This window comes from Penicillium griseofulvum, assembly GCF_001561935.1.
Source record: "Penicillium griseofulvum strain PG3 chromosome Unknown contig_79, whole genome shotgun sequence".
NCBI classification, from domain to species: Eukaryota; Fungi; Ascomycota; class Eurotiomycetes; order Eurotiales; family Aspergillaceae; genus Penicillium; species Penicillium griseofulvum.
The window spans coordinates 2,565,462-2,591,121 of record NW_024467420.1 but is presented as its reverse complement, the minus strand read 5'-3'; the positions used below and the strand labels follow the sequence as shown (position 1 = coordinate 2,591,121).

Below are 25,660 nucleotides of genomic sequence, written 5' to 3'. Positions count from 1 at the left end.
TAGTCTTCCTGTGTCTAGCCAAGGGACACTGCGCTGTAGTCCCTGCCGCTGGTAGAGTGAGGCGCTGGCAGGCAAGCCCGCTTTGGCCGGCATGAATTATCCCCAACCTGAATCGACGGCCTGATGGGCCGTGTCCGGCGCATCCAGAGCGACCAATATCAAAGCCTAATGAATTCCAGAGAACCCAGAGCGAACGAAAGCTCGTGAAACGCTCGTGTGCGTGCGAACATAGAATCGAACCTATCAACCACAGATCCTCACTTCTTCTTCCTCTTCTTGGCACGCTCAGCCAAAAGCTCATCAAGATAACTCGTCGCCTTCTTCCTGCCCTTCCGAGCAGGAGCCTGAGCTGGCGCACTTTCACCCTCACCATTCTCACCACCTTGATCTCCGGCCTCAGCAGCCGCGGCAGCAGGATGCACCGCCCCAGCCCCACCCTTCCTCTTATTCTTCTGTCTAGCAAGCATAGCTGAGCGACCATCCTCTTCATCATACTCCTCCTCGACCTCAGCTTTCACAGTGCTAGCTGAAGCAGATGCAGCCGCCGCCATAGAAGCAGCCGCCGCGGCCTTCTGCTCTGCGGCGGCCTTCATAACACGATCATAGTTCTTGCCGAGGAGTTGTTTGCGCAGTTTATCATTTGAGTCCAGCTCTGTGCGGTTCCAGCTTCCGTCTGCTGCTTTCTGGGGGAGGGGTGCACCGACGCCGAGGCTGTGATTTGGGTGGTTAGTTGGTGGCTTGTAGTATATTTTGTGGAATTGACAGATGGTGAGGGCTAAGGCTGGATTGTAGGTGGAAGTCTGGGGCTGTACTTACGTCTCTGGCACTGCGGTGAATATTTCATCTTCTTCTCGTTGGAGCTCTTCGTCGGTCTTGGGGTTTGCTAGCTCTTCTGGTGTTTGTTGCGGTAGCCATGAGGCTACTAGCCGCTGGCTGCGGGATAAGGCGACGTTGGCCCGATTGAGAATCACATCGGACTCGGCTTTAGAGAGCGACATGTTGGTTTCTTTGTGCTCAATATCGAGTTATTGGATTTCAGTCGGTCTTTTGCGGTTGGGATCTATGGTCACTTTTTTTTTGCCGATATAGCGGAGGCGGTGAATAGTGAAGTATAAATCGTGTTGAGTGGCTATGTTGAGTACTTATTGAGAGATACTTCGATGCTAAATAATTTATAATAGGCTAAGCTATAGGACTTTAGATATAGCAGGATATGCTATCTATATATCCATTTTTTTGAATGTTAGAAGTTCAGATAAACCATGTTACACATAGATGGGTCGATTGAAATTGAAATCAAAACAGGAAGGAATAAGGTCAATATGAATGATAGATGAGAATAGATGAAAATAGACCCTGAGACAAATACTCAAGGAGTATGGGATATACTTATGCAATTAATGGCTACCCACAACATTGATATATCTACCAGATCGAGATCCAGGTATTCCGTTGATATAACTTGTCATGATAATTTGATTGCTTGTTTAATTTCAACTATAATGAGAAAATAGAGCCTGTCTGATAGATTTCCCTCGCTTTCTGTGCGCTTCATGCACAAACCCAATTGTATAAATACCAATCTGATATCAATATCCATCAACGCGGTCCTTCATGCCCCCAAAACCCTTACAGAATCATAGCTTCAGTAACTCAGTGATGGCATGAGCTAACATTGGGAATGAACGCTCGGCTTTAGTCTAACCATCAGTTTTGGTTTGTTCCATAGCACAAAACATTCTTGATCCATCCAGTTTTGTTCGGGCTGGTCCAATTCCATGTCGAAGTTGAAGACCATGCGAGCAAGGATTATACGCATTTCGACATATGCCAAACTAGAGAAATATATATGAGCAAACAGCGAGTATAAATGGCAAATTAAGAACTTACTTGCGCCCAATGCAGTTCCTGGGGCCAGTACTAAACGGTTGCATTGCCGTCTTACTGTCATCTGCAAAGCGAGGATCATCCAAATGACGCTCTGGGATAAACTGCTCTGGACTGGTAAAATTGGCAGGGGAGTGACTGGCAGCTAGTTGAGAGACGGAAACAACTGTCTATAAACTTGTAAGCAGTGCTGAGCGACTTTGCGAGCATCTTTGTACTTACTCCACCGGGCACCCAGTTTCCAGCAATCATATCACCTTGGGAATCAACAATGCGAGGCAATCCAACTGGGACGGGAGGATACACTCGAAGAGCCTCGGTGAGGACAGCCAGGCAATACTCTAGTTTATTGCATGACTCCAAGGTGATCTCTTTCTCTGTCGTAAAGGCTGATCTAATCTCATCTTGGAGCTTTTTCAGCACGCGTGGGTTCTTCAGCAGAAGATAGGTCACTCCAGAGAGCACTGTCGCAGTGGTTTCTGAGCCGGCAATGATCAAGCTACTACCGGTGGCGATCATTTCTGGGACACTGAATCCTTTCTCGGTGTTTTGATGCTTCAAGATGTTGCTGAAGAAATCTGGTCTTTCATTAGACTTGGATATCCGGCCATGGACCTTTTCTTTTGTCAAGGCTAAGTGTGTATTCCTCCGCAAGGAAACATGCTTGGGCATGATGCATGGGAGGATGTATTTCGATCCAGGGAGACGCCGAGACACATTTGTATAAGCTCCATACTTGAGCGAGGTGAAGATGATGGATACCCATTGGTGGTAATTTGAATTTTTGAGACAGTCAAATGGCTCCCCGAAAGCCAGGTCTCCAATGATATCAAAGGTTGTGAAGTTGTACCAGGCCACCATGTCAACGGCCTTGGTTCCATCCTTGATATTCTCATGTAGGCGCTGCATCAAAAGATCAACATAGCCCATGATTATAGGTTCCTGACCGCGCAGTGAGTTATCAGAGAATCCGTGTGACAACAAGCGACGAAAGCGGGAATGGTCGGCATCATTGGAGACGATGATGCCGGGAGCTTCTCCAGCAGATGGTGCGTAGAACCGATAATCTTTGGGTTTCTGACCATGGCCAGCACGTGTGCCATAAATTGGCTTCCAGGCCGCACCGTCTATAAAAGAAAGTTCATCTGGGGCAATGCGAACTACATCGCCGTACTGTTGATGCAGTACTTTCGTCTTTTGTGCGAACCGGCCACCCAGGATCATGCGGATATAAGGTATACGTGTGGCTGCCATGGACTTTGGTCCAGGATACTTGGCCAGAGGGTGAAAGTAGACATTATAGACTATAAGACCGATGAGGTAAAGTGGGATCTATTACAAGCAATGCCTTAGTTAAATTGCATTGAAGCCACCTGGTAGAACATTGTTCACTTACCAATGTCAAGCTCAGTTTTAGCAAGGCCAGAGCTATATTTGCAAAGTCTTGCATGATTGGAAGTGTCGAAGGACCAGGAGTAACCGCCATGATTGGGGTTATCATAAGGAGATTCAGCTTCCACACCCGCGACATTGTAAGGATACTTATACTCCTCCTTTCCCCTCCTGTCACTCTCACTTGTGTGACATGAAAAATAATGTCTTGAAACCTGTTCATTATAATTTTATGAATCGAGACCCCGCTCTCTACACGTCAATGATTCCGGTTTAACAAGGGTCCCTGTACATGATGCATACATAGTCTCGCAGACTAGTTTTGACCCAAGGAGATATCAAGAGAGTCCCAGCATTGGCTCAAAGAGCATTTGCCTCCCATTTATAGAAATTACGAGTATATATTCACCTAGATACTTACAATGCTTATTCATTTTAAACAGGAATCAAGCGTTGGAGTGTCGTATACTCGATACGCCATTGGACAAGCTAGATACCAAGCTACTGCAGGTAGTACGTTGCACATATCACAGGATCTACGTATACATGCCTGCATGTATGTCTTTTATGCGGAGATTAAAACATACTGATTGTAACATAAAAATTATGTTTATTTGATCAACCCTACCTTATACAGCCTATAGGTATCTTCTCGGACGTTCGGGCGTTCGGAGGTTCAACTTATGATCATAGTCACAAATATGCCTGCAACATTTTTGAATTTCCAAGAAATGATATGTGAGATATTAAAACATTCTGTTTTGGGGTCAAAACCTGTTCCCAACAGGGCAGTGGTTTAATGGCAGCGCGAAGGCCAGGTATTCCGAGGCTAGCGCATGAATGGAACAGGACTATACGTACAAGCTACCTCTTTCTCAAACCCGTTGATTTCTGCCGGGATCAGTTTATCTATTGGGTCTTCAGATAATTTGAAATGTCCACCCAGTGTCACACGAAATACCAATCCTTAGGGACCTACACCGAGTACAAATTACAATTCCTAGTACTATCTTCACGAACGGGATATAAAAAGGTCATGGCATCATTTAAGATCTTATATACAGTCTATCTCTATACCATGTACTATGTCTGATGCGCTCTAGACACAGGTTCCCCGATTCCTTCCAACGTAGTATAACACAGGGTATAAAACTCAACAAGAAAATATTAGCCCGATGAGCTCACGTTGTAACATCCTTTTGATGTTTCGCCCGCAACTTTTTCTCCGTTTTCATGAACTCTCGGATACCAACAGGAACATTCGCAAATAAATCGGCCTCTTGACTCGGCATAGTCCAATTTGCTTCGCTACCACCGCCATCATCATCCATGCTGGTACTGGCTGAGTGGACTTCCGCTCGAGGTGCCGTGCGCATGTCCTTCGTTCCCTTCTCAGGCCCACCTTTAGCTTTGGCCGTTGCAATCCTGGATGCCCAGTCTTCCATTTCATCCCGGAAGTCATCCCAGACACAGTGTACACATCCACTCATGCAGCAATTGTCCGGTTCCTCGGGTTGGGGAGGAATGGGGACTCCATTGATAGTCTTCCACGTTGACACTGGAGGAGCTTCACCAGGATTATAGCGCGAGGTTCGGCCTGGACCGGCGAGAGGGGTGCCAAATACGATCGCCATTTTTTCCTGGGGCGATTGCGGTGCAACAGTAGATGTCGGCGTCGGTTTGGCCTCGGGCCGAGCGGGCGTCGGGCGCGATTTCAATGCATCACCACCATATGGTGAGTTCGACTTCAAGATCAATGAATAGTATCCCGATAGTGGATGGGCTTGAGGAGTGTCCGCAATTTCCTCTAGGGAGGCTGGAGTATCATAGGCATCTGGTTGGTCGGGTTGGCTGTGTCCGTTCATGCGCCGGGGTGTCGGAACTAGCACAAATTGTCGATATGAAGCAAATGAAGGAATGGTTCTGCTAGGGAAAGAGTGAAGTTGAGATATAGACCTCCGCAGCGAGTATTTAGCACCCGCTGAGAGACACTCCATGGTGTGAGTTGAAGAAAGACAAGGACAATTCGTGGAGGGGAGATTAAGTCATAGTACAAACACTGCAAACAGGGGACTTGTTTATCTTCCCGTCATCTGCGCCCCGGGCACGACGAAGCACCCCACGCGACAATGGATTCCCCAGCAAAAAAGCGGAAGACTAGCGACACTACAGGCATTTCGGTGGCACCGGAGCTTCCTAAAAATGACCCCCATCGGTCAAGAAGACCCTCCTTTCAGTCTCCAACGAGGGCCAGTCTCGCCCGATCACATCCCGATGTATTAGAGCGCGCAATCAGCAGATCGCCTGCCCGACGACCAGCAAGCAAGGACAGCGGGAAGCAAGATCCTCGGAAATTTGGATTGCGCGATCGCAAAGCGCTCCGACCCTCGCTCAATGCCTCAGCAAGTCCCCTCACTCGACCTCGGGGCTCCGAAGCGCCCGAAAGTTCCCCCAACAGACGCTCAAGTGGCGTCCAAGCGTTTTCAAAACCCCCGCGCAGAATTTCAAGAAGGATTCTCCCGGGAGATTTCGTGTTTGGGTCCCCAATGCCACAGCCGAAAAACCCCGACTCGAATACACCCGAGCGTCAGTTGGAATTGGAACTGGGCAGCGCCACAAGAGAAGCAGAGATGGATATGGGTCCGGACCCTGGTCTTATGGATGAAGATATCCTCGAACCTGATCTTCCACCCACGCCAACTCAACTCGGTTTGGAGAAGGCCCCGCATCGGCCCAGGGGGATGTTGAGTAGCAGCCCTAGTAGGCGACAGGAGAAACGACGGACTGCCAATGCATTGCACGACAGCCCGTTGAAAGCAGTGGACTTCCAATCCCCTCCACCTGAATATTTGGAGGCAGTTTCAGACCTGGGTGCAGTTTCAGCGGCCGTTCGCGAGAAACGCAGTTCACGCGAGAAGAGCGCTGCGGAGCTGCGACGGCTAAAAAACGAAGTTAAAGAACTGGAAACATGGGCAAAGAAAATTGAGTCTAATCCTGACTTGAAAGGCGACAACCGAGGACTCGACAGATTCCTGTGGGTTTCACAAGTAGCTTTGGCTTGAACATTGCTAATAATCTATAGATCTTTGCTCACATCGGAAGAGGCGAATCGTACAAGTCTCCCAGTGCCCCAAACAGCTCCCAAATCAATATCATCACTCTTATCCACTTTACTCCCGTTCTCTGCCAAACTATCTCGCCCAAAACGTGAATCATCACCGCTGCCAACAAATCCATTTGCCCTGCAAGAAGCCTCTCAATCACTGCCATACCTAACAGCATTCGCACCCTTGACCCTCAAAACCCGCACAATTTGGGCGTCACGTAGGGAGGAGCCGTTAGAGACACACACATTGACATTTTCTCCTCCATCTCCATTCCCTGCCAGTTTATACAACGTGACTGTTGTCTATGAGACAAATCCGGAGACCCAGTCCGTGACCTCTCTATCAGTGCCTACTGGCAGCGACAGCAAGAAAAGAAAAGTCCCCGAAGCTCTCCGTCGATGGATTGATACTCGCTTAGAGAACCCTCTCTTGAAACTTGACGTGGCAACTCTATGCTGGGGAATTAACCGGTACTGGGAATCTGCAATCGCTCGCGCACGTTTGTGGGCACACATCGACCAGAAATACGGCCCTCGGGCTTCACAGGGCAGAAAGAATACTGTCTTGGAAAGCAAGCACGGCGTTATCACACTTTCTGAACTGCGACGATTGGTCCCGCATTTAGATCGGAATGCCATGGTCATCAAACCTAATTCTGACGCTAGCCCCCGAGTGCTCTTGTCAAATACTTTGGTGTTGGATGAATGGACCGGAGAACCTCAGCTGCGGCCTGAGATTAGCGTGTCGATCCCTGGGGTAGATAAGAAAATCGATCAGGAGACAAAGAAGCTTTTCCAAGCGCTGCTACGGGAAGATGGATTGGGCATGCGAGGTGTGGAGGGTAGTATCCATGTTGATGTGGTGCTAAGGGCGACTGAAGGTGCTCTTGGTGCTTTGTTTGGTCTTTGATTTTTTATTTTTGGTCTCCGGCGCGATTGTCAGTGGACATTGGAGCGGGGATTTAGCGTAGTTCTCTGAAGATACCCGAGCAATAGCTCAGACCGCAAGCTTTAATGTTAACGATTTTTCTAAGACGAGCTGGACGATAGCTGTAGTAATAGTCACTGTATTGCCATCCGTGGATATGCTCGTACACATGATATATACATGCAGAATGCTATCATTCGAAGGTAGTATTTTATAGAAAAGCTACAAGCTATGCCACGAAATGATCTACAAGTCTTTCAATGGTGTCGCTGGAAGCCCAAGATACAAGACCTGGACTACCAGCTGAACAGCCACAAAAAGCACTAGATATACAGGCACAAAGCCAAGATTGAGAGAATTGGGCGGTTTTGAATTTCGAGAGATCTTCCGAGTTCTTTCTTTTAGAGACAAAAAGGAGTAAAAGTTGGGGAGGGAGAGAGGGAATCAAGGAAGAGGCGCAACGCCATGCCACAGTACACTAATCCCCGATTCGAAAACCGACCCGATCATCATCATCAGCACGAGGAGGGAATTAACACATTTATTTCTTGGCATTGGCCTCATCTTCAGCCTTGGTACGGGCACGCTTCTCGCGCATACCCTTGTAGCGGGCCTCAGCGCGGGCGTCACGGAGACGACGGTAAGCAGCCTCCTCACCCTTGGGGAGCGAGTCGCGCTTGACCTCGGTAACGGCCTCAGCAGCGGTGGGGTTGGTGATGGGGAAGGTGGCCTCGACACGGGTGGCGATGCCGTCACGCTTGCCCTCAGCGACGGTGGCCTTGACGGCCTTGACTTCCTCAGCGGAGGAGTCGAGCTTCTTGAACTGACCGCTCTTGCGGGGGAAGAGGATCAGGCGAGCCTTGTAGTCCTGGAGACGGGCGACGTTGGCAACAAGGGACTCCTTGGAGTAGTTGGTGCGGCGGTGGTCAACGGAGATACCGACGGTGGGAGCAAGCTTCTTGGGGATACCAGCTTCCTATAAAGCGCAAAAAAAGAGTTCGAGTCAGTGAATTGTTTTCTCCATAGTGCCTCCACTTTCGATGCGGCTCAATTTACCTTCAGCTCAGCGAGGGTGAAACCACGACCGGCACGGACACGGCGGTTGTACTTGATGGTGGGGCATCGGACAACGGGACGCAGCTTGTCAACCGGACGGGGAGCAACAGCAGCCGCCTTAGCGATGCGGGCCTCACGACGACGGTGCTTCCGGCCGGGCTGTACGATTCATGTTAGTCGGCCAAATTCATATCCTGCGAAGAAAATTTTTCCTTGATTTCGAGTTGGTTGCGATATCGTTTGGAATAAAAAAAATCTTCTCTGGTCGGGGGAGGTTGGAGAGTCGTACCTGGTCGAAGTGCACACGGACACGACGCTGCCAGTCCTTGTGGAAGTCTAATCAAGAATTCGTTAATCACTGTTCCTGTCTGATTTTCCATGTCTTTCGGTTTGAAGCGATCACATAGAAGTGCAAAGCGACGGGTCACTCACGGTTCTTCTGAATCTGGTTGTTGTGCTTGATCGCCTATATATCCCACACACAATCGGTCAGTCAACCATTTCTTTCATTTTCGAGGCGTATTTCGATCCATCGATTTCTCTCAATCGCACATGTCGAATCCTTCATTGTATCTTCCAAGCAGGGATAGGGAACGCACCATGGTGACGGATGGGGATCGAGCCGGGTGGTGGTCGTCGAGGGTTGCTGGTCAAATCCTCCTTCACGGCAGAAAATGAAGTTCCCATTTTTCGTGTGGCCGCCCGCTGACTGGCACACCGCCTCGCTTAGCGAGCCCTAACGAAGCCGAATTCGGTAATCTGCCAGAATTATTTTATTATTTTATTTTATGTTGTATTTTATGATCTTGCTATGATATCAAACCTTAGGAATGGAATTGGAGTTCAATGGAAATATTGGATGCATTCCATTGGTCCTCGACTTTTCCATAGATTGCTATCATATAATTCGTTATTGATCTCTTAAACACTCTATTTCCTATTGTACATTGTACCATCCCTTCAAATTCCGAAATCCCATCTATAGCTAGAGCTTGTTGGTTTTCATTTGAAGTCTGTAAGGACCGGTACACAACAGTCAGCCATAATTCCCATACCGAAAAGTCAATTTAATAACGCCACATGCGAAGGGCCATGGATCACTGTCGCATGGCCTCTTCATACAAAAGTTCCCCAAAAGAATATCAGTCGCTAGTTTGAAAACACCACATTTGGCATGTCTTCATCATTCGTGAGGTTCCCATAATCGTAACAAGCAAACCAACGCTAGGTCATGAATCATATCAAAGTTGATGGCACGAGTTCTTCGTGTAGCCATGGGATATGGACTCAAGCATTGATGCCTAGGCCAATACCATTCGTAGTTCTAGACTTCTTCACGGGAACGTTTGCATCACTGGATGCCTTGCGTTTACCAGCGCGAGCTCGCTCCACGCCTGGTTTCTGCACCTGACCAAACAACTTTGTCTGGAGCAATGTGCTGCTCTTGGGGACAGTGGAGCGCATGTGATGCGGGGAGGCCAAAGGCTCTTCCGCAGCCTCAGAGGCTGAGAGGGATACGGTGCTATCGCTATCGTAGTGATCCTCTCTTGGATGCCCAACCGGTGTGAGGTACTGGCTCTTTGAGTGATTCGGGGTAACGGGGACGGAGGTTACGGAGTGAGTACCGTAAGCGTGTGTCTGGTTGGTGAGCTTATCGGCGTAGAGAAGAGCGGCGAGACCATCTGTATGTTCGCCATGGCACATATTGTGTATATCATTCTGAGTGCCCGGCGACAAGTTGCCATGGTTGAAGATCTGGGAAAAGTGCTTGCGGTTGTCACCAATGCGGCGCTTCAGCATAAGGTTCTGCTCCTCAAGGTCCAGGGAACGACTGGTAGCTTCATCGATGGCGCGCTTCGCCTTTCGAAGTCTTCGGTCTAGAACAGAATTGAGTTCTTCTAGTTCCTGCGAGCGCTGAACAGCTGAGAGATAATCGGAGTTCAAGGCAGACTGTGACTGATTGGGCGTCACGGGATCCGCAGGGTGTGAGCGACTGCGGTACTCTGCGCTCTGAATAATCTCAACTTCGCGCTTGGCGAGCTGATGCTCCACCTCGGCGCGCTTGACGGCTTCATTGCTAGCGAAAGAGACCAAGCTGTTTTGAAGTTTGAAGTGCAGCGCAGACATGCGCGATTCTCGGGCTACAGCTAAAAGGTCCTTGGCAATAGTACGCAGTTGGGTTTCGTTGGCGTTGTCGATTTCCTCCACGGTGGGTAGATTCTCAGAGGCGCCGTAGGCATCGCACAACGACTTGTCCATATCGGGCTTCACTAACGCAGGACTCGAGGAGCGCGAGTGTGAGCGAGAACGAAGCGGTGCCCCTGGGATCTGAGATGAGGGTGGAGGCGTCATATCTGATGACGATAACGGCGGGGGTGAGAGGAACTTCTTATCCGACTGGGACGATGGGCGCTTAGCCATATCACCGAGTTCTGGCGACGGGGATAAAGTCGCCCGGCGGACTGGGGTAGAAGGCACGATTTCCGCAGGTGCTCCCAGCGAGCTTTGTGAGTTGGTATTTTGAGACATGGATGTGTAGTTAGATTGTCTTGATATAATATATCACTGTGATGAGAGGGTTTAGCCGTGAGGAAACGGGTCCTCGCACTATTTTTCTTATCAGCATCTTTATCATACAGATGATTGAAGAGCGAAAGAATTATGTACGTACCAGAGACTGGTATCAGTCTTGAGTTCGCACAGACGAGGTATGTTGCCTCAGAAACCGAATGAGATAGAAGAAAGAGCAAGGGTTAAGAATTTCTATTTTAAGGAAGACAATGGGAGAAATCGGAGGATGAAAGAAGGGGAGAATAATGGAGTTCAGCGAGACCTTAAGAAGAGAGTTACTTCAGCTTGCGTTATTGGGAGGGGCTGGGAGGCTGGGAACGGGGGAGTCCCAAGGTACCCGCTTTGGGTTAGTCCATGGCCCAGCCCCGGTCAATTATCTAAGAATATTAACCAATGATATTTGAGTATTTAGGTTTACTAAGCCTACTTCAGTTAGTCTGGCGATCACGGGACGCTCAGGGCAAGTAAACACCCGGGACCGGACAAGCGCTGGGGGGTTGGGCAGGCAACCGATAAGCATCAAGATCTGTATATGATGTATGATATCATGAGGTTTTTGATGTTGATGCTTGTGAGAAATTTAGGGTTCTTCCATAATATCATGGGAATAAAATACACAGAACTATTGCAAGTCTTTAAATCTAGACTTGAAATTGCCCGTATATTAACAATTGTTATTAGATTGATTATCTATGTACAAATATCTAGAAGAAAGCACTGATCTACCTCAAACAATCAGGCAGGGCTTCTATAAAGATACTGCACAAGAACGCCTCTTGTTTATGACCTTAAGACAGTTCGAGGTACCAGCCCTTTTCAGCAGCGACTGCAAGAATCAGGGCTTTGGAATTTATATTGATACTTTTTGATTTTAATACGGTAAAGGTAGGGGATATATCAAATAGAAACTGGGTGAAAGAATATTAAGCCCAAAATGGAGCTATTTACTCCTACTATGTACTATTGTCTGTAGACTTCCGGGTCAGTCTACCAGCACATGCTCCTATCCTATATGTTGAATATGTAGTGGATGTGACAAAACATGTCTTTGTTGGCTCATACCTAGTAGTGATTGACTTGAAATCCCCCCAAAGGAGATCTTTGACATCACCGTTATGAGTTGTGCTGAATATCTGTTTGTGATGTGACAGTGCGCTTTGATGTATATATCCGACGGAAGAAGCTAACTATAGGTCAAAACAGTTATTAAATTAAAACAAAGCGGTGAGCTCTCATATTAAATAATAGTCAATGATATATTTAGATGTATTTATAGCAATATATGATAGAAGATGATATGATTTGTTTGTATATTTCTTACAAAATAATTCATGGATCAATACTAAAATCGATCGGTGCCTGAGGCAACGATCGCGGAGACCTTTGAAATGTAAACAATCAGATCCGAGACATTTCTAGCTTGGTTCGTCATTCTTTTGCGCAAAAGACCACGATTTTGACAGGGCTAAAACTGCCGCGAACTTTGCCCCCGCCCTCCACATTCTTTGTCCCGATCCTTATCATCGGGCATGACCGTCCGAAATTCTTAACGACTTTCTCCCTAACCGACCCAACATAACTGGAACGTCAATATGGAAGGACAGCCTAAGACATCGACACGTCCTGCGAGTGGTATACCACGTCCTGCAAGCGGCATCCCACGACTTACTTCAAGATTGCCTTTACCCACGACTACCGCATCAAAGTCGATCAAACCATCACCTTCCCGAGACAGACTGCGAGCCGACCCTGGTTTGGACGAAAAGAGATTGCGAAGACCATCTCACAACACGCTCGCGAAAAGACCGTCCTCGCAGCATTTATCACTGCCTAAGCCGCACGATGATCCTATTCCGGCCCCCAAGCAAGACGATATCCAAGGCAGGGAGAACGACATACATGTTCCAGAGGAGGCGAGCTCGACTGCTGGTGATGATGATACTGCATCAATCGCATCGGCCCAAGAAGCACGCGGTCGTCGTGGAGTACGCCCATCTTTGTCCGAGCGTACACTTGAGACACTAGCGCAAATTCCACCATCACCGGGTTCGGCGAGAAGGCAGTCCAGCTTTTTCAATGGCAGCAGCCCGGTACGATCTCCATCTCGCGCCCCGTCGAATGTGTCAAATGTTTCGAGATCGCCATCGAGGACATCATCTTGTGCACCACCTAGCAACGAGCTATTTGTACAACCTGTTTCGAAGCTGCGTCTTCCCTCTAATGCTCGTATGTCGACTGCTGGATCTCTTTCTCCTGTTCGAGGCTCGGAGGACAGCATGAGCCCATCAAGATTGAAGCGGCCAACACCTAGACACAGCATTGCACCGGGAGACGGTGCTCACACGGAAATTAGTTCGCCGCTCAAGAAAAATATACCCGAAAGACCGATTGGGAACAAGGATACATCAAAACCCGCCCTTATCCGCCCATCACCCAGCAAGGTCTCCGCGAAGACTGCTAAGTCCAATATGGGTCCCCCAGAAAGACCACTTCAAGTGAAGAAAACAAGAAAACCCCAAACAGAGCAGGTGTCTACCCTACGCTCCCCATCGACGAGTTCAAGATATGTGTCTGCTTCTTCTAACATGCCTGATGATTTGTCACCGGAGCAGCAGGCAGAAATTGAAGCAAGAAAAGTCTCCAAGTCCTCTAGTACGCTACGTGAGACTATAGCAAAGGCAAAGGCCGCTCGCAAAGCGATAGCGGCCGGAGAGAAGAAGGAAGCCCCCCAAAAGCAAGTCTATCAGGCCCCGCCCATCGATGGGCCTCTCGATTCGTGGGCAGGGGGCGATGACGACGATCCTTTCAATCAACTCCCCAACGGATCCAACTCTTTGGTGATGCGGAAGCGTGTACAGACAGCACGTGCGACCGGCCAGTTGAATATCGCGGCGTTTTCTTTGAAGGAGATTCCAAAAGAAGTGCTGACGATGTACGACTATGACCCAGAGAACTCTGCGAACTGGTTCGAAAATGTTGACCTTGTCAAGTTTAATGCGGCGGACAATGAGCTGGAGCAGATCTCAGATGCCACATTCCCCGATATCGACCCCGAAGAGTTCGACCCTGATAGCGATGATCGAGGACTTCAATTTGGGGGCCTGGAAACGTTGGATCTCCATGGAAATATACTCAAATCACTCCCGATGGGTCTTCGACGTCTGCAAAGCTTACGCACTCTCAACCTGTCGAATAATTCTTTGGACATGGCCAATATCGAGATAATCGCGGAGATAAAGTCTCTGACAGATTTGAAGCTTGCGAATAATCAACTGCAAGGGGAACTCACTGCCGTCATTGGTCATCTTCCGAACTTGGAGTTTTTGGACCTGCGTGGGAATTCTCTCACCAAGCTCCCAGATGAGCTCGTTGGACTGAGTTCTCTGAGAACATTGGATGTCAGTGAGAACAAGTTCACTTCTTTGCCTTTTGAAGTCTTCAGCAAACTTCCTTTGAAAACGCTCAATGCGCAGAAGAACAGGCTGGAAGGCACCTTGATACCGGAAAGAGTGAAAAAATTGGAGAAATTACAGTCCCTGAATATCGCCAATAATGCCGTCGTGGTCTTCTCAGCGGATGACGCACTTGAACTTCCTAATCTACATACTCTCCTGGTCGGTGTCAATCGCATCACGCATCTCCCATGCGTGACTTCTTGGCAGTCACTATTAACTCTGTCTGCCGAGGAAAACAAAATTGTAGAGCTTCCACAAGGATTTGCGGAGCTAAAGAGCCTCAAGAAGGCCGATTTCACAGGAAATTCCCTCACGCGCTTGGATGAGAGGATTGGATTGATGGAAAACCTCGCCTCTCTCCGGGTTTCCAATAACCCACTTCGTGAGCGTAAGCTGCTGAGAATGGATACCGATGATATTAAACTAGACTTGCGGAGCCGTTGTGAGCCTGATCCTCAGGACACAGATGACGAGGGCTCTGTGGCCACACAATTCACTCTAGCACCCGAGAATCCCGCGCTCGATGGCAGTTGGCAGATTAAATCCGGTGGGACTCTTGACAAGTCTTATTCGGAAATGACCGATCTTAAGGTGGAACAATTGGAGATGATTCCATTGCTAGACATTCGATGTCTCTATCTGCAGCACAACGAGATGAGCCGTTTCCCAGCCCCCGCAATTGGACTGCTCGCGCAGTGTCTGGTTGAGCTTGATCTCTCACATAACCCATTGAGTGGCGCTGACTTCTTGTCTTCCCCGCTTGAGTTGCCAAAGCTTCAGTCGCTGACTTTGAACGCGGCTAGCTTGACGTCATGGGAGCCTCTCTTGTCCAACCTGATAGCCCCATCTTTGACCTTCTTGGATGTATCGCACAATCGTTTGAAGGGATCACTCCCCCATCTAAGACAGACTTATCCAGAGCTCAAGACTCTTCTGGCCTCTGACAACCAGATCGCTAGTTTGGACTTCGAGGCCGTACAAGGCTTGCAGGTCTTGGAGCTAAGCAACAATGACATTGATTCGCTTCCCCCAAAGATTGGCCTGCTAGCTGCTGGACGCTCTCCTCAGAACTGGGGCAATGGGCTGGCCTTGAGACGATTTGAGGTGGCTGGCAACCGATTCCGTGTACCTCGCTGGCAAGTAGTTGCCAAAGGAACCGATGCAATTCTGGACTTCTTGCGAGACCGGATTCCCATCAGTGATCTTCCAGAATGGGAGCGGGAACACGAAACCCCCGAGGAAGAGTTCTAAGAGATGAGATCTAGTCGAAGGCCATGAAATAAAAAGGCGTGTATAATACCACCATGTTTTTTCTATGTACATATACATAATATTGCTGTCTATGCTTTTCTCGGGATTTTGTCATCTCATCATCAGCTTCTTTGCAGCTCTGTGACAGATAATTACATTCAGTTTTTCACAATTGATTTGCTGACCTCGTCAATCACCTTGAGCCACGTCTTCGACCATGTAGCGAACTTGTCTGCAGGTGCATTATCCTTGACCTTTGCAGCATCCCAGGGTGATGCAACCAACTCTACTGCTTGTGTGGCGCACTTCCTCGTCTTCCGCAGATACTCAGCAGAGGTTTCGAAATTGGCCTCGTACAACGCCCCAGCTGCCTCGTCGACATCGTCTGGGATCGCTTGCAGATTCAGCATCAAGGATTCCAGCTTCTTGACACCAGACGAAGAAGCCAACGGCGCATTTCCCGCATTCTTCAGCCGGTTGTTGATGATAGCTGGGTAGACCTGAGCAATGGGCTTGAGGAAACGAAGGGTGGATTTCTTGTGCTCCTGGAGAGCAGCGGTCTCTTCTTCATCATCCTCGTCATCATCCTCATCATCATCCCCACCCTTCTCCTCATCACTGAGAACATCATCAAAGAAACCATCGTCCCCTTCTTCTGGATCCCAATCCTCGATCTCCTCAACCGCGTCGCGAACCAGATCCCTCCACTGCTCAACGCGGCGCATAACAAACCCAACAACGCCCTTATTCGCAACATCGGCCGTAGCATCACACGCATCCCAGACGCGGCCTGTAGCAAGCATCACGGCATCCTTCTCGGATTTCGTCACATCGCTCTCCTTCCCTGTATCCTTCTTCTCTTGATCTTTCTTCTCTCCGACACGCTTAACCTCCAAAACTAGCGTCGAAAGCTCCGTCAAAATCGTCTTGACAAGAAGTAAGACCTCGGAGTGAAATGCGTTGGTGTATTGTGCCGGTGTAACGAGTAGGGAAGCGGTCACGATGGACGGTAGCACGGATTCATTGAGCTCGCGGAGCACGGTGCCGACGGCGGAATATGTGAAGGGCGAGGTAATGGCCAACAGGGAGAGTTTCGTGACTTGTGCTTTTAACGCGCTCGACGAGACCGTTAGGAGGGGCAGGGCTTCGGCATCTTTTGCGGCTTCGGTTGCAGTTGTTGGGGGTGTCGCGAGGGCTGTTTGAAATTGGCCGATGAGAGTTATTGTTGTGCCGAGGACGGCAGATAGTTCTTTGGACATTGTGAGGGTCGTGGGCTGGCCAGGGGTGGCTTGGAGGGGAGTGTAACAGAGAAAAAATTTGGGCGGTTGGGTCTAACAATTATCGCGGGGCTGATTAGGGCTCTGCGGGGTCACCTGGAATTTCTATGCCAAAGCTCTTGCTGGTTTCATTGGTCTGCTATTTGATGATCATGTTGATCTTGATTTTTATTTGTATATTCCACCTCTCAATTAAGGATAATGGTTTGTCGCTAGCATGTATCGACGTTCTCTAGTAGCTGGCCACTCGTGTACTTTGATTATGTCACGAAGAGCTCGAATAAACAAATTCTGCTTAATAGTCATGCATGACTTGTATTTGAAGGAAAAACAAATACTGCTAGACTATTGTTGTTACAAGGTTCTTTTTAAAACCACCTCACTGCCTCGAGTGAGCTGAGTAAGCGACCTCAATTTCCTTCCAAGGTTGGAAGGTTGGAATAGTCCCATCACGTGCCTCTATATATGCTACAGGGATAGTACACTTTATGATCTTTTGACGATGCAGGTAGCGGTATCAAGTAAAGTGCTCATAATTGTTCTAGTGTATCCAGCGGCCTGGGTTTTACTCTGGATTATAGAGGCGCCGTACTGTACCTTTGACCGTACGATGCCCTACGATATACATTGACTTTACATAATTTTAACATCCCAATGGCTCGCTAGTAGGCAATATAAGGATGGCACACCTTATCGTATTAATTAAAAGAATAATATTAGTAAAATACAAAGACAAAGCCTCTCAGTGCGTAGTCTGGGTGAACTCTTTGTTGACTCTTATCTCAGTTAGAGGAACCTCGTCTCCATCAGAATGATCACCAATCTTCGGACCTAGCACATTGGTGTAGGTCTTCGAATTATCATAGTCTGGCCTAAACGAGGTATCCATCCGTGACTGTTCTCCTACCGGGTTAGGATCATCTGGTAATTGATAGAAAGAATGCCGTTTCGGATGCTTGGTATGCTGAATGATGGCAGCTGTGGATTCCGCTGCCCCTGAAGGCTGAGTGACATTGTCCGAGGATTTGGCAGTTGTTCTGTTTGTACTTCTAAAGAGAGCCAGAACTCTACCTTGGATACCTAGCATGCGTGCCCCGAAATGGAAAGCAGGGCGGAGGGTTGGGAGGTTGGCGGAAACGATGCCGGCGGCCATTTCGATTGCGGTCCAGCCAACTGTTGGGGCAAGAGTGTAGGAGGAATCAGTTGGGGTGTAACTGAAGAGGACCGAGAAACGGTAGGCGGAGGCGAAGACGACACTGTTGAGGTTAGATTGGGGGTGGTTTGGGAATTTGGAAGATTAGTGGCTTACAAGAATCCCAAGCTGAAGGCAATTGAAACGGCTATCTTCTCCTCAATACGAAGTTGGAGCTTCCATACCTGTGGAATTGGAAGGAGTAAAATTGCAACATCGGTTGCGATCGTTGAGACGGCGTTGGCAACCCATGTAGCAACCTGATTGATGCACCGCCCTGGAATCTGGGGATACCATAGTTTCTGGACGGGGACGCAGATGAAGATGAAGAGAAAGGTTATGCAGATCACCCAAAGTATAACAAAGATTCCAATGATGTATGCCCATGTCTTGAAGTAAGGAAAGCGGAAGATCCGATAGTACATGAGCAGAATGCTCAGTTTGGTCCAAACCAGGTTGAACACATAGAGGACTTCGGCCACAACAAGGTACTTCGCAATCAGAACCACGTCCTCCGGAGGGATAGTGCTTGCATGAAGACCCATTCCCTTTTGAATCATGGCATAGATGAATCCGACAACGACCAGGTTCCATAACTTATGTTTCGATCAGAAACCATGCTGGGAATCGGAGTGAGAAAATCAAACTAACCATAGAAAAGATGATCATATAGTCATCCCACCACAGCTTTTGCGCCCTCTCATAACGGGCGAGTAGTCGAAGACAAACCGTCACGAAGGCCAGCACCGTGACTGAGGCTGTGGTAGCTATAGACCATGGCTGCAGACTGCCCTCACTTTCCATGTTTAGGATTAGGGATAGAATGCAGCAAACAAAGTCTCACGGAGAAGGCCAATTTGTATAACAAGTCCATTGTTCGAATTGGTGGATATACTTTTTCTCCACTTGACTTGTAAAAAAAAAGGACTCCAAAAATTACACTTTTAACTGACAAGCTTGGCGTGTTGAGTCTGAAGAGTTCGAAGAGTCTGAATCTAAACTTTTGGTAACCTACAGGTAAAGAATCCTGCAATTAATATACAATATGTATACAACATATATGAACTACTGGGGTATAACTGGCTTGCATATCCGTGAATAATCCACATAATTGCAGGGATTGTAAATTGGGGAAAGTTTTGCCAAGTAGAAAATACGGAGAAGTTCCACTTCTCAACAAGAAAGGACATAAAAAACATAAATACTAGTCTTGTATTCTAACTAGTATGAACTAGTAGTTACACAAATTTGAAAAGAAAAAAAAACGGTTATCAGCTCATTGTTAGTGGCTTAGAACAATCTTGACCAACTCTATACGGAATATTTTGTTACTAAATCTAGAAGGGCTTCATCCACCTCCTTGGGATTGGTGGCATTCAGATAATGTGCACCCCCTTCAATCATCACCAATTTAGCCTCCACAGATGAGGTGAAACGTTGAATCTGTTCCGCAGGAACGATCCTCCCAAAAGGAGTATCTTCAGTTCCCTTATCGATTTGTTAATGCATAAATCATTTATATCAGTAAACATAGGACTCACCTGTAGCCAATAAACAGGACATTTAATATCCCCGATCCGAAGTAGGAGCCCATCCCTCTCAAGTAGGCAATTGAGTGCCATTCGGACCTTTTTCCGGCCCTCATCACCCTTATACACTTCCTTCAATGTCTGAGTCCAGAACGCAGATTTTGTTTCATCGGCATGGGCACCAAACCCAATTCCTCCTACTAGTCCACACCAGACATCATCCACAATAAAGCCGGGCGTAGCCGAGGGACTGGTCCACTTCTCATAAAACACCATGAGATTGGCAGCAGGATCCCAACAGCCCTTGGACCGAGAATCCAAGGATTCATAATCCATGGAGGTTCCAAGGGGCATGAGACCGAGAATCTAGCAGCATACAAAGTTAATACTAAGGATCAGATTGGTTTGGACCAGCAGTTCGTTGAAGAACTTGGACCTACCCTTTCTGGGGCTAGGAGAGCCATCCTAGTCACGATCCACCCCCCCTGACTTGTTCCTAGGGCGAACGCTTTCTGAATCCCGAAGTGGTCCATGACCTGTAAGGCCATGTGAGCAGAATCCCAGTACGTAAAGTGTTCCGAAGGAGAACTGGTAGAGCCATGGCCTAATGGCTCAATGGCCAGAAGATTCATGGCATCCGTGAGAGCCCTATTGTTGAATTGATCACGGTAGAGAGATACGGTCATACACATCGAATTCATGAGCACGCATGTCGGCTTGGAAGGATCATAGTGGTCCTTAGAGAAGGCATATCCAGCTTTGATGCCACCTAGGTGTGGAACTTCGACAGTTTGAAGGGCAGCCATTCCGTAATAATCTTCGAGATGAATGTTGTGATTTACAATTTAACTTTGGAGGGGAAAGGAAGCCCTGGAGTCATTATACAATTATGCCGCCCACGGGGAGTTAACCGAGTTAGCCCCTCCATATTTTCTTGTCCAACATGAAATGATAATCCGTATTGGGTATGTAAATCCCGAGAGTTAGTGCAACGCCTTCGGATTTCATCCTGAATTAGATATTGATCTCCAATTGACCGCTTGTGGGGTCAGTTTCGACAGACCGATCGTCGGGATTGGCTTCACTTCTGCACAATTACTGACAGCCTCCAAGCCCCACGTATTTTGTTCTAAGCTGTTGAGTGGTGGGAGCTAGACGTTTTCTGAGACATGGCTGGCCAAGAAAACCATGCAGTATTGTGTTGAAATATTTATGACGAGGTCGCCACGTTTATGGTGATCAGAAACGAAATTATGGATGTTGTGTATAGATGCTTCAGGAATGTATTTGACCGGTCCGATTCAGCATTGTTATGGTCATCCTCAGATAGTTAGATCTCACCTGCTGGGTTCGAGACCTACATACTATGTATATTTGGCAGCCTACCCCTAAGTCGCTGGTCGGAAATGGACAAAATGTTTGGGCCCATAGAGCTTGGCGGAGTTGTACATTACCTAAGCAAGATTTTCAATATCAAACAAGACAAACACCTCCATCATTGCATCCCAGCTTGAAGGAAGCTCAAAGCTTTTTGTTCATCATTGCCAGCCATAATGGGAACAGCAAAGGTTCGCGCTCCTCCAAGGACGGCCGCGACACCCACACAGACCGTGGAGACCTCGCGGTACCTTCCCGACAAGACCTTTATCATCGACAATGGCGCCTACATGATCAAAGCCGGCTACGCTTCTCAAGCCCCGGCCTCCGATGAAACCGTTTCCGCCTGCTCCTCAATACCCAATGCTCTAGTTAAAACCCGCGATAATAAGATTGTCATCGGAGCACAGCTAGCGACAGTGAATGACTGGAATGAGGCGATGTTCCGGCGCCCAGTGGAGAAGGGATATGTTGTGAACTGGGAAGCAGAGAGAGAGATTTGGGACCAGTCTTTCTTTGATGGGAAGCCGACGGCTCGGAATCGGAATTATCACATCGCGGACCCGGAAGACACTACCCTTGTGCTTACTGAGGCGCCAAATGCCTTGCCCATTTTACAACGGAACGCCGACGAGATGGTTATGGAGGAATGGGGGTTCGGGGGATATGCGAGATGTTTGGGTATGGTACTCCGATTATTTGATGCAGCATATGATACCGTACTAACTTGAAGAACATAGGTCCAACCCTCAACGCATGGAACGAAATCCATTCTCTCTTCGGCGATCCTCTCTCTAATACATCAGACGCAGCTATTTTGCCCGCGGATTGTTTGTTGGTCGTCGATTCTGGCTATTCGCACACCACAGTGACCCCAGTCTACAAAGGCCAGGCTCTTCAACGTGGAATCCGAAGACTCGATCTCGGAGGCAAGCACCTTACAAATTACCTGAAAGAGATCGTGTCAATGAGACAGTACAACATGGTGGACGAATCATATATTATGAATCAAGTCAAAGAGGCGGTCTGTTATGTTAGCAATGACTTTGCTGGTGATCTGGAAAAAACATGGAAAAGCGGCCGAAAGCGCCAGAGTGGCCCCGAAGACGGAATTGTGTTGGACTATGTGCTTCCAGACCCAAATGCAAACAAGAAAGGCTTCATTCGACCGCACGATCCTCTTCTGCACGCCAAAAAGAAGAAAGGAGCGGCTTCCGGACTCAGTGGGGATGTACTGTCGGAGGATGTACTGGTGCTGGGTAATGAACGCTTTGCTGTCCCGGAGCTTCTATTCACCCCCGGAGATATTGGTATGCAGTCAGCCGGTATACACGATATGATTCTCCAAAGTTTGTCGGTCCTCCCTACTGGTCTACACTCTGCCTTCTTGGCGAATGTTCTCGTTGTCGGGGGAAATTCTTTGATTCCAGGATTTATGGAAAGACTGTAGGTCCTTGAAAGTCTAATGGTTACATTTTTGAGAACCCACTAACTTGCTACAGGGAAACCGAATTGCGACAGATTGCTTCTGCTGAATGTGTCGTGAGAGTACGCCGGGCTAAGGAGTGAGTGACCATCCATTCGGTGATCTCGACTTTAGGTAAAAGTACTGACATATGTAATAGTCCTATTCACTCAACATGGCTAGGTGGTACTCGCCTTGCTGGAAACAGAGAGGAACTCAGTAAAGTCTCCATCACTCGCCAAGAATATCAAGAATACGGGTCAGGATGGGCTGTTCGACGATTTGCTGGCCTTGTATAAGGTTCCAGTAGCTTGAGCAGACTTTGTGGAAATAAGTATCAGGGGAGTTTTTAATGGCGGAAACAGCATTTATAGCATTTAGTGATACCCTAGTTTTCAGTGTCAGTGGTCAATGTACAATTTTGGAATATATAAAAGTTTAGTCCAAGGCTAGAACACTGTAGCCTTGACATTACGATGTGATTATTCGCTCTAATGTTGGAATAAGCTGTGTGTTCTTACCTCTTCAGGAAATTCCCAGATCCATGGATCTATGCCTGATCCCTCTTCATCTCTTATTGTTAGGGCTATTAGCTTGAATCCTTCGAAGACATATTTATTGCTTTGCAAGCCAATGGAATAAAAGAAACCTTTAAGAGAAGTTGATTTTTCTCTTGATGCACAGACTATAAAACAGCAGCCTAGGATGTAGCCGTCATTCCATAGTTAACCATGGGACCTTCAGGAACAAGAATTAAAAATAGTGTTTGTCCATCCATGGCTAAATGCACGATCACTACATGGCCTGAAAGATGAGGCGCACCCTGCACTTCTACATAAGAAGACGTCTTTCAAGCCTGTACTCTTAGGCCTGGCCATGCACTTTGTCCCTCTTTGAAGGGCCCAGTACTCACCCCCTTCCAAATTGATACCGAATCCATGGCAAAATGCCTAAGAGGAGCTCGCCAATCCAAAAGCTCCTAGACTACTTGGAGCGAGTATTCAAGAAAGTTAACGGGGAAGTAGGCATGTCAGTAAACCTCAAAGCCAACCGAACGCCAATAGCAATATATTAACTCTTCATAGATGCACAGGGTGCTTCCAAAAGTTTCCAGCGGGCAAACTATTAACTGCCCCCTGCGAACACCAATACTGTCCCTCATGCCTCCGTCGAATGTCCTTAACAGCCTTGAACAGCCTGGAGATGTTCCCGGCAAAATGTTGCTCCCAAGAGATCCCCACAAAAGCAATTATCGCGGTGATGAACTCTCAAAACAAAAAGCGCTATATCGGTCGATGGGAGGAGAATACAGTCCCTCCCATGGAGCGCTTGTACTGTCCTCGGGCGACGTGTGGTCGATGGATCCCCCCAAAGAGCACCGGGGCACGGTTAGGATATCGTGTTTGTCCTCATTGCCGGGCAAAGGTTTGCTCCAAGTGTGGGGAACTTTTCCATCTCGGCTGGTCATGTAGCCACGATTCTGAGACACAGGCGACGTTGCGATTGGCAAGGGAGAATAATTGGCAGAGATGCTCCAATTGCCTGTATTTGGTTGAGAAGGTGGACGGATGTAACCATATGGTTTGTAGGTGTGGGCATCAATTTTGGTAGGTTCACGCGTGCAAGCACTAGGAAAGTAGTTAATACTAATTGGAAAATTAGTTACCTTTGTGGCCAACGCGGGCGATGCGAGTGTCCTCCACGTGGTGGTGAAGATGAAGATCTGGATACAGATGGGGATTTGGATGTCGACACATTGGTCGCTGCAATGGAGCAAGCGGAATCGGCGGGTGAACCTTGTTGGTTGGGGGAGACTTAGAGAATAGATGAGGACGAGTAACCAATATTTATTTTCAGGAAATGCGATCTAGATTAATATGATGCAGGAAGGGTATCTTGATCGAAATGCTTTTCCTTCATCCCGGACACGCACAGTAACTAGTATTCGTAGAAACCCTTGCCGCTCTTCTTGCCAAGCCAGCCAGCGTCCACCATGCGACGCAGGAGACCAGCGGGTCTATATTTGCTGTCACCAGTCTCCTGGTGCAGAACGTTCATGATTGCAAGGCACGTGTCGAGGCCAATGAAATCAGCCAAAACAAGGGGGCCCATTGGCACGTTGGTACCGGTCTTCATGATGTTGTCAATGTCCTCACGGCCACCAACGCCAGTCTCCAGACAGATAACAGCCTCGTTGATATAAGGCATCAAGATACGATTGGCAATGAAGCCAGGTGTATCGGCGGACACAGAGGCCACCTTACCCATTCGCTGGACAAAGGCAATTGCAGTATCCATGGTCTCCTGAGATGTTTGGAGTCCGCGGATAATCTCAACACCCTTCTGAATGGGGACAGGGTTCATGAAGTGGGTTGAAATGACTCGGGAGGAAGCCTGAAGGTCGGTGGGATCCGCGCTAGTGGCTGCGGCAATCTTGGTGATGGAGATGGAGGAGGTGTTTGTTGCGAGGATGGCATGCTTTGGTGCGATTTGGGCCAAGCTGGCGAATATTTTCGCCTTCAGATCCGGGATCTCAGGCACAGCCTCAATGACAAAGTCGACTCCGGAGAGACCATCCAGGGTCAAACTCGTAGAAATAAGCCCACGAGCTTCATCAGCTGCCTCTCGAGTGAGGCGCTGCTTTGCTACATCCTTTTCTAGAAGCTTATCTATTATCCAATGCCATGTCAGATGAATACAGGCGATTGCGGTAAACTAAACTGGATCTCGGCGTACCGGCAAACTTGAGGCCCTTATCCAAAGAGGCCTGCGACGTGTCGACGAGAGTTACCGGAACCTTTGCCTTCTGAGCAGCAACGAGGGCAATTCCTAAGCCCTAGAAAGTGTTAAATTTGCAGCGTGGTGGTATATTCCGTGTTACACACCATTTGACCCGCACCGATAACTCCCAGTGACTTGACCTCGGCTGCGCGCACTGGGGAGGTTGAGCAGAAGTTTCGGGCCAACGCAGGGCCTCTGCGAAGGGAAACCAAGCGAAGAGTGGAGGTAAGCATGACTGCAGTTGTTTTTGAAGCTATGGGAAAAATGAACAAAAGGAGCGAAGGAGGTATGTGCGAGGATAATTGTATTAGTATACTGCTATGACTTCACGTGCTTTTGGACGTCATTGAATGGCACCTGACAGTGGCCACTTAGACGTATATCTCACCGCCT

The 25,660-nt window shown here is 48.1% G+C and overlaps 11 protein-coding genes across 11 annotated transcripts; 3 read left to right on the top strand and 8 right to left on the bottom strand.

Moving 5' to 3' along the window:
• Nucleotides 1-257: 257 nt before the first annotated feature.
• Nucleotides 258-998, bottom strand: PGRI_008740 (DUF3245 domain-containing protein; the record flags this gene model as incomplete). Its single annotated transcript, XM_040788587.1, has 2 exons — nt 258-711; nt 817-998. 2 exons carry the CDS (start codon nt 996-998, stop codon nt 258-260), a joined length of 636 nt encoding a protein of 211 aa, XP_040652359.1.
• A 591-nt stretch (nt 999-1,589) lies between these two features.
• PGRI_008730 (cytochrome P450) lies at nt 1,590-3,337 on the bottom strand (the record flags this gene model as incomplete). Its single annotated transcript, XM_040788586.1, has 5 exons — nt 1,590-1,628; nt 1,706-1,835; nt 1,891-2,057; nt 2,110-3,219; nt 3,284-3,337. The coding sequence occupies 5 exons, from the start codon at nt 3,335-3,337 to the stop codon at nt 1,590-1,592; spliced, it is 1,500 nt and encodes a 499-aa protein (XP_040652358.1).
• Nucleotides 3,338-4,460: 1,123 nt separating this feature from the next.
• On the bottom strand, nt 4,461-5,144 carry PGRI_008720 (oxidoreductase-like domain-containing protein; the record flags this gene model as incomplete). Its single annotated transcript, XM_040788585.1, has 1 exon — nt 4,461-5,144. One exon carries the CDS (start codon nt 5,142-5,144, stop codon nt 4,461-4,463), a length of 684 nt encoding a protein of 227 aa, XP_040652357.1.
• A 264-nt stretch (nt 5,145-5,408) lies between these two features.
• PGRI_008710 (uncharacterized protein) lies at nt 5,409-7,295 on the top strand (the record flags this gene model as incomplete). The annotated part of the gene is made up of 2 exons (XM_040788584.1): nt 5,409-6,313; nt 6,362-7,295. The coding sequence occupies 2 exons, from the start codon at nt 5,409-5,411 to the stop codon at nt 7,293-7,295; spliced, it is 1,839 nt and encodes a 612-aa protein (XP_040652356.1).
• A 559-nt stretch (nt 7,296-7,854) lies between these two features.
• Nucleotides 7,855-9,056, bottom strand: PGRI_008700 (60S ribosomal protein eL13; the record flags this gene model as incomplete). Its single annotated transcript, XM_040788583.1, has 4 exons — nt 7,855-8,289; nt 8,370-8,528; nt 8,659-8,705; nt 8,969-9,056. 4 exons carry the CDS (start codon nt 9,054-9,056, stop codon nt 7,855-7,857), a joined length of 729 nt encoding a protein of 242 aa, XP_040652355.1.
• A 600-nt stretch (nt 9,057-9,656) lies between these two features.
• Nucleotides 9,657-10,898, bottom strand: PGRI_008690 (uncharacterized protein; the record flags this gene model as incomplete). The annotated part of the gene is made up of 1 exon (XM_040788582.1): nt 9,657-10,898. One exon carries the CDS (start codon nt 10,896-10,898, stop codon nt 9,657-9,659), a length of 1,242 nt encoding a protein of 413 aa, XP_040652354.1.
• A 1,634-nt stretch (nt 10,899-12,532) lies between these two features.
• PGRI_008680 (uncharacterized protein) lies at nt 12,533-15,646 on the top strand (the record flags this gene model as incomplete). The annotated part of the gene is made up of 1 exon (XM_040788581.1): nt 12,533-15,646. The coding sequence occupies one exon, from the start codon at nt 12,533-12,535 to the stop codon at nt 15,644-15,646; it is 3,114 nt and encodes a 1,037-aa protein (XP_040652353.1).
• Nucleotides 15,647-15,804: 158 nt separating this feature from the next.
• On the bottom strand, nt 15,805-16,905 carry PGRI_008670 (uncharacterized protein; the record flags this gene model as incomplete). Its single annotated transcript, XM_040788580.1, has 1 exon — nt 15,805-16,905. The coding sequence occupies one exon, from the start codon at nt 16,903-16,905 to the stop codon at nt 15,805-15,807; it is 1,101 nt and encodes a 366-aa protein (XP_040652352.1).
• A 760-nt stretch (nt 16,906-17,665) lies between these two features.
• PGRI_008660 (alpha/beta fold hydrolase) lies at nt 17,666-20,450 on the bottom strand (the record flags this gene model as incomplete). Its single annotated transcript, XM_040788579.1, has 7 exons — nt 17,666-18,179; nt 18,233-18,711; nt 18,767-18,867; nt 19,321-19,336; nt 19,448-19,603; nt 19,657-20,010; nt 20,085-20,450. The coding sequence occupies 7 exons, from the start codon at nt 20,448-20,450 to the stop codon at nt 17,666-17,668; spliced, it is 1,986 nt and encodes a 661-aa protein (XP_040652351.1).
• Nucleotides 20,451-21,197: 747 nt separating this feature from the next.
• arp6 (actin family protein) lies at nt 21,198-22,785 on the top strand (the record flags this gene model as incomplete). Its single annotated transcript, XM_040788578.1, has 4 exons — nt 21,198-21,702; nt 21,762-22,467; nt 22,524-22,586; nt 22,647-22,785. The coding sequence occupies 4 exons, from the start codon at nt 21,198-21,200 to the stop codon at nt 22,783-22,785; spliced, it is 1,413 nt and encodes a 470-aa protein (XP_040652350.1).
• A 1,639-nt stretch (nt 22,786-24,424) lies between these two features.
• Nucleotides 24,425-25,500, bottom strand: PGRI_008640 (3-hydroxyacyl-CoA dehydrogenase family protein; the record flags this gene model as incomplete). Its single annotated transcript, XM_040788577.1, has 3 exons — nt 24,425-25,155; nt 25,223-25,322; nt 25,372-25,500. The coding sequence occupies 3 exons, from the start codon at nt 25,498-25,500 to the stop codon at nt 24,425-24,427; spliced, it is 960 nt and encodes a 319-aa protein (XP_040652349.1).
• Between the last annotated feature and the right edge of the window lie 160 nt (nt 25,501-25,660).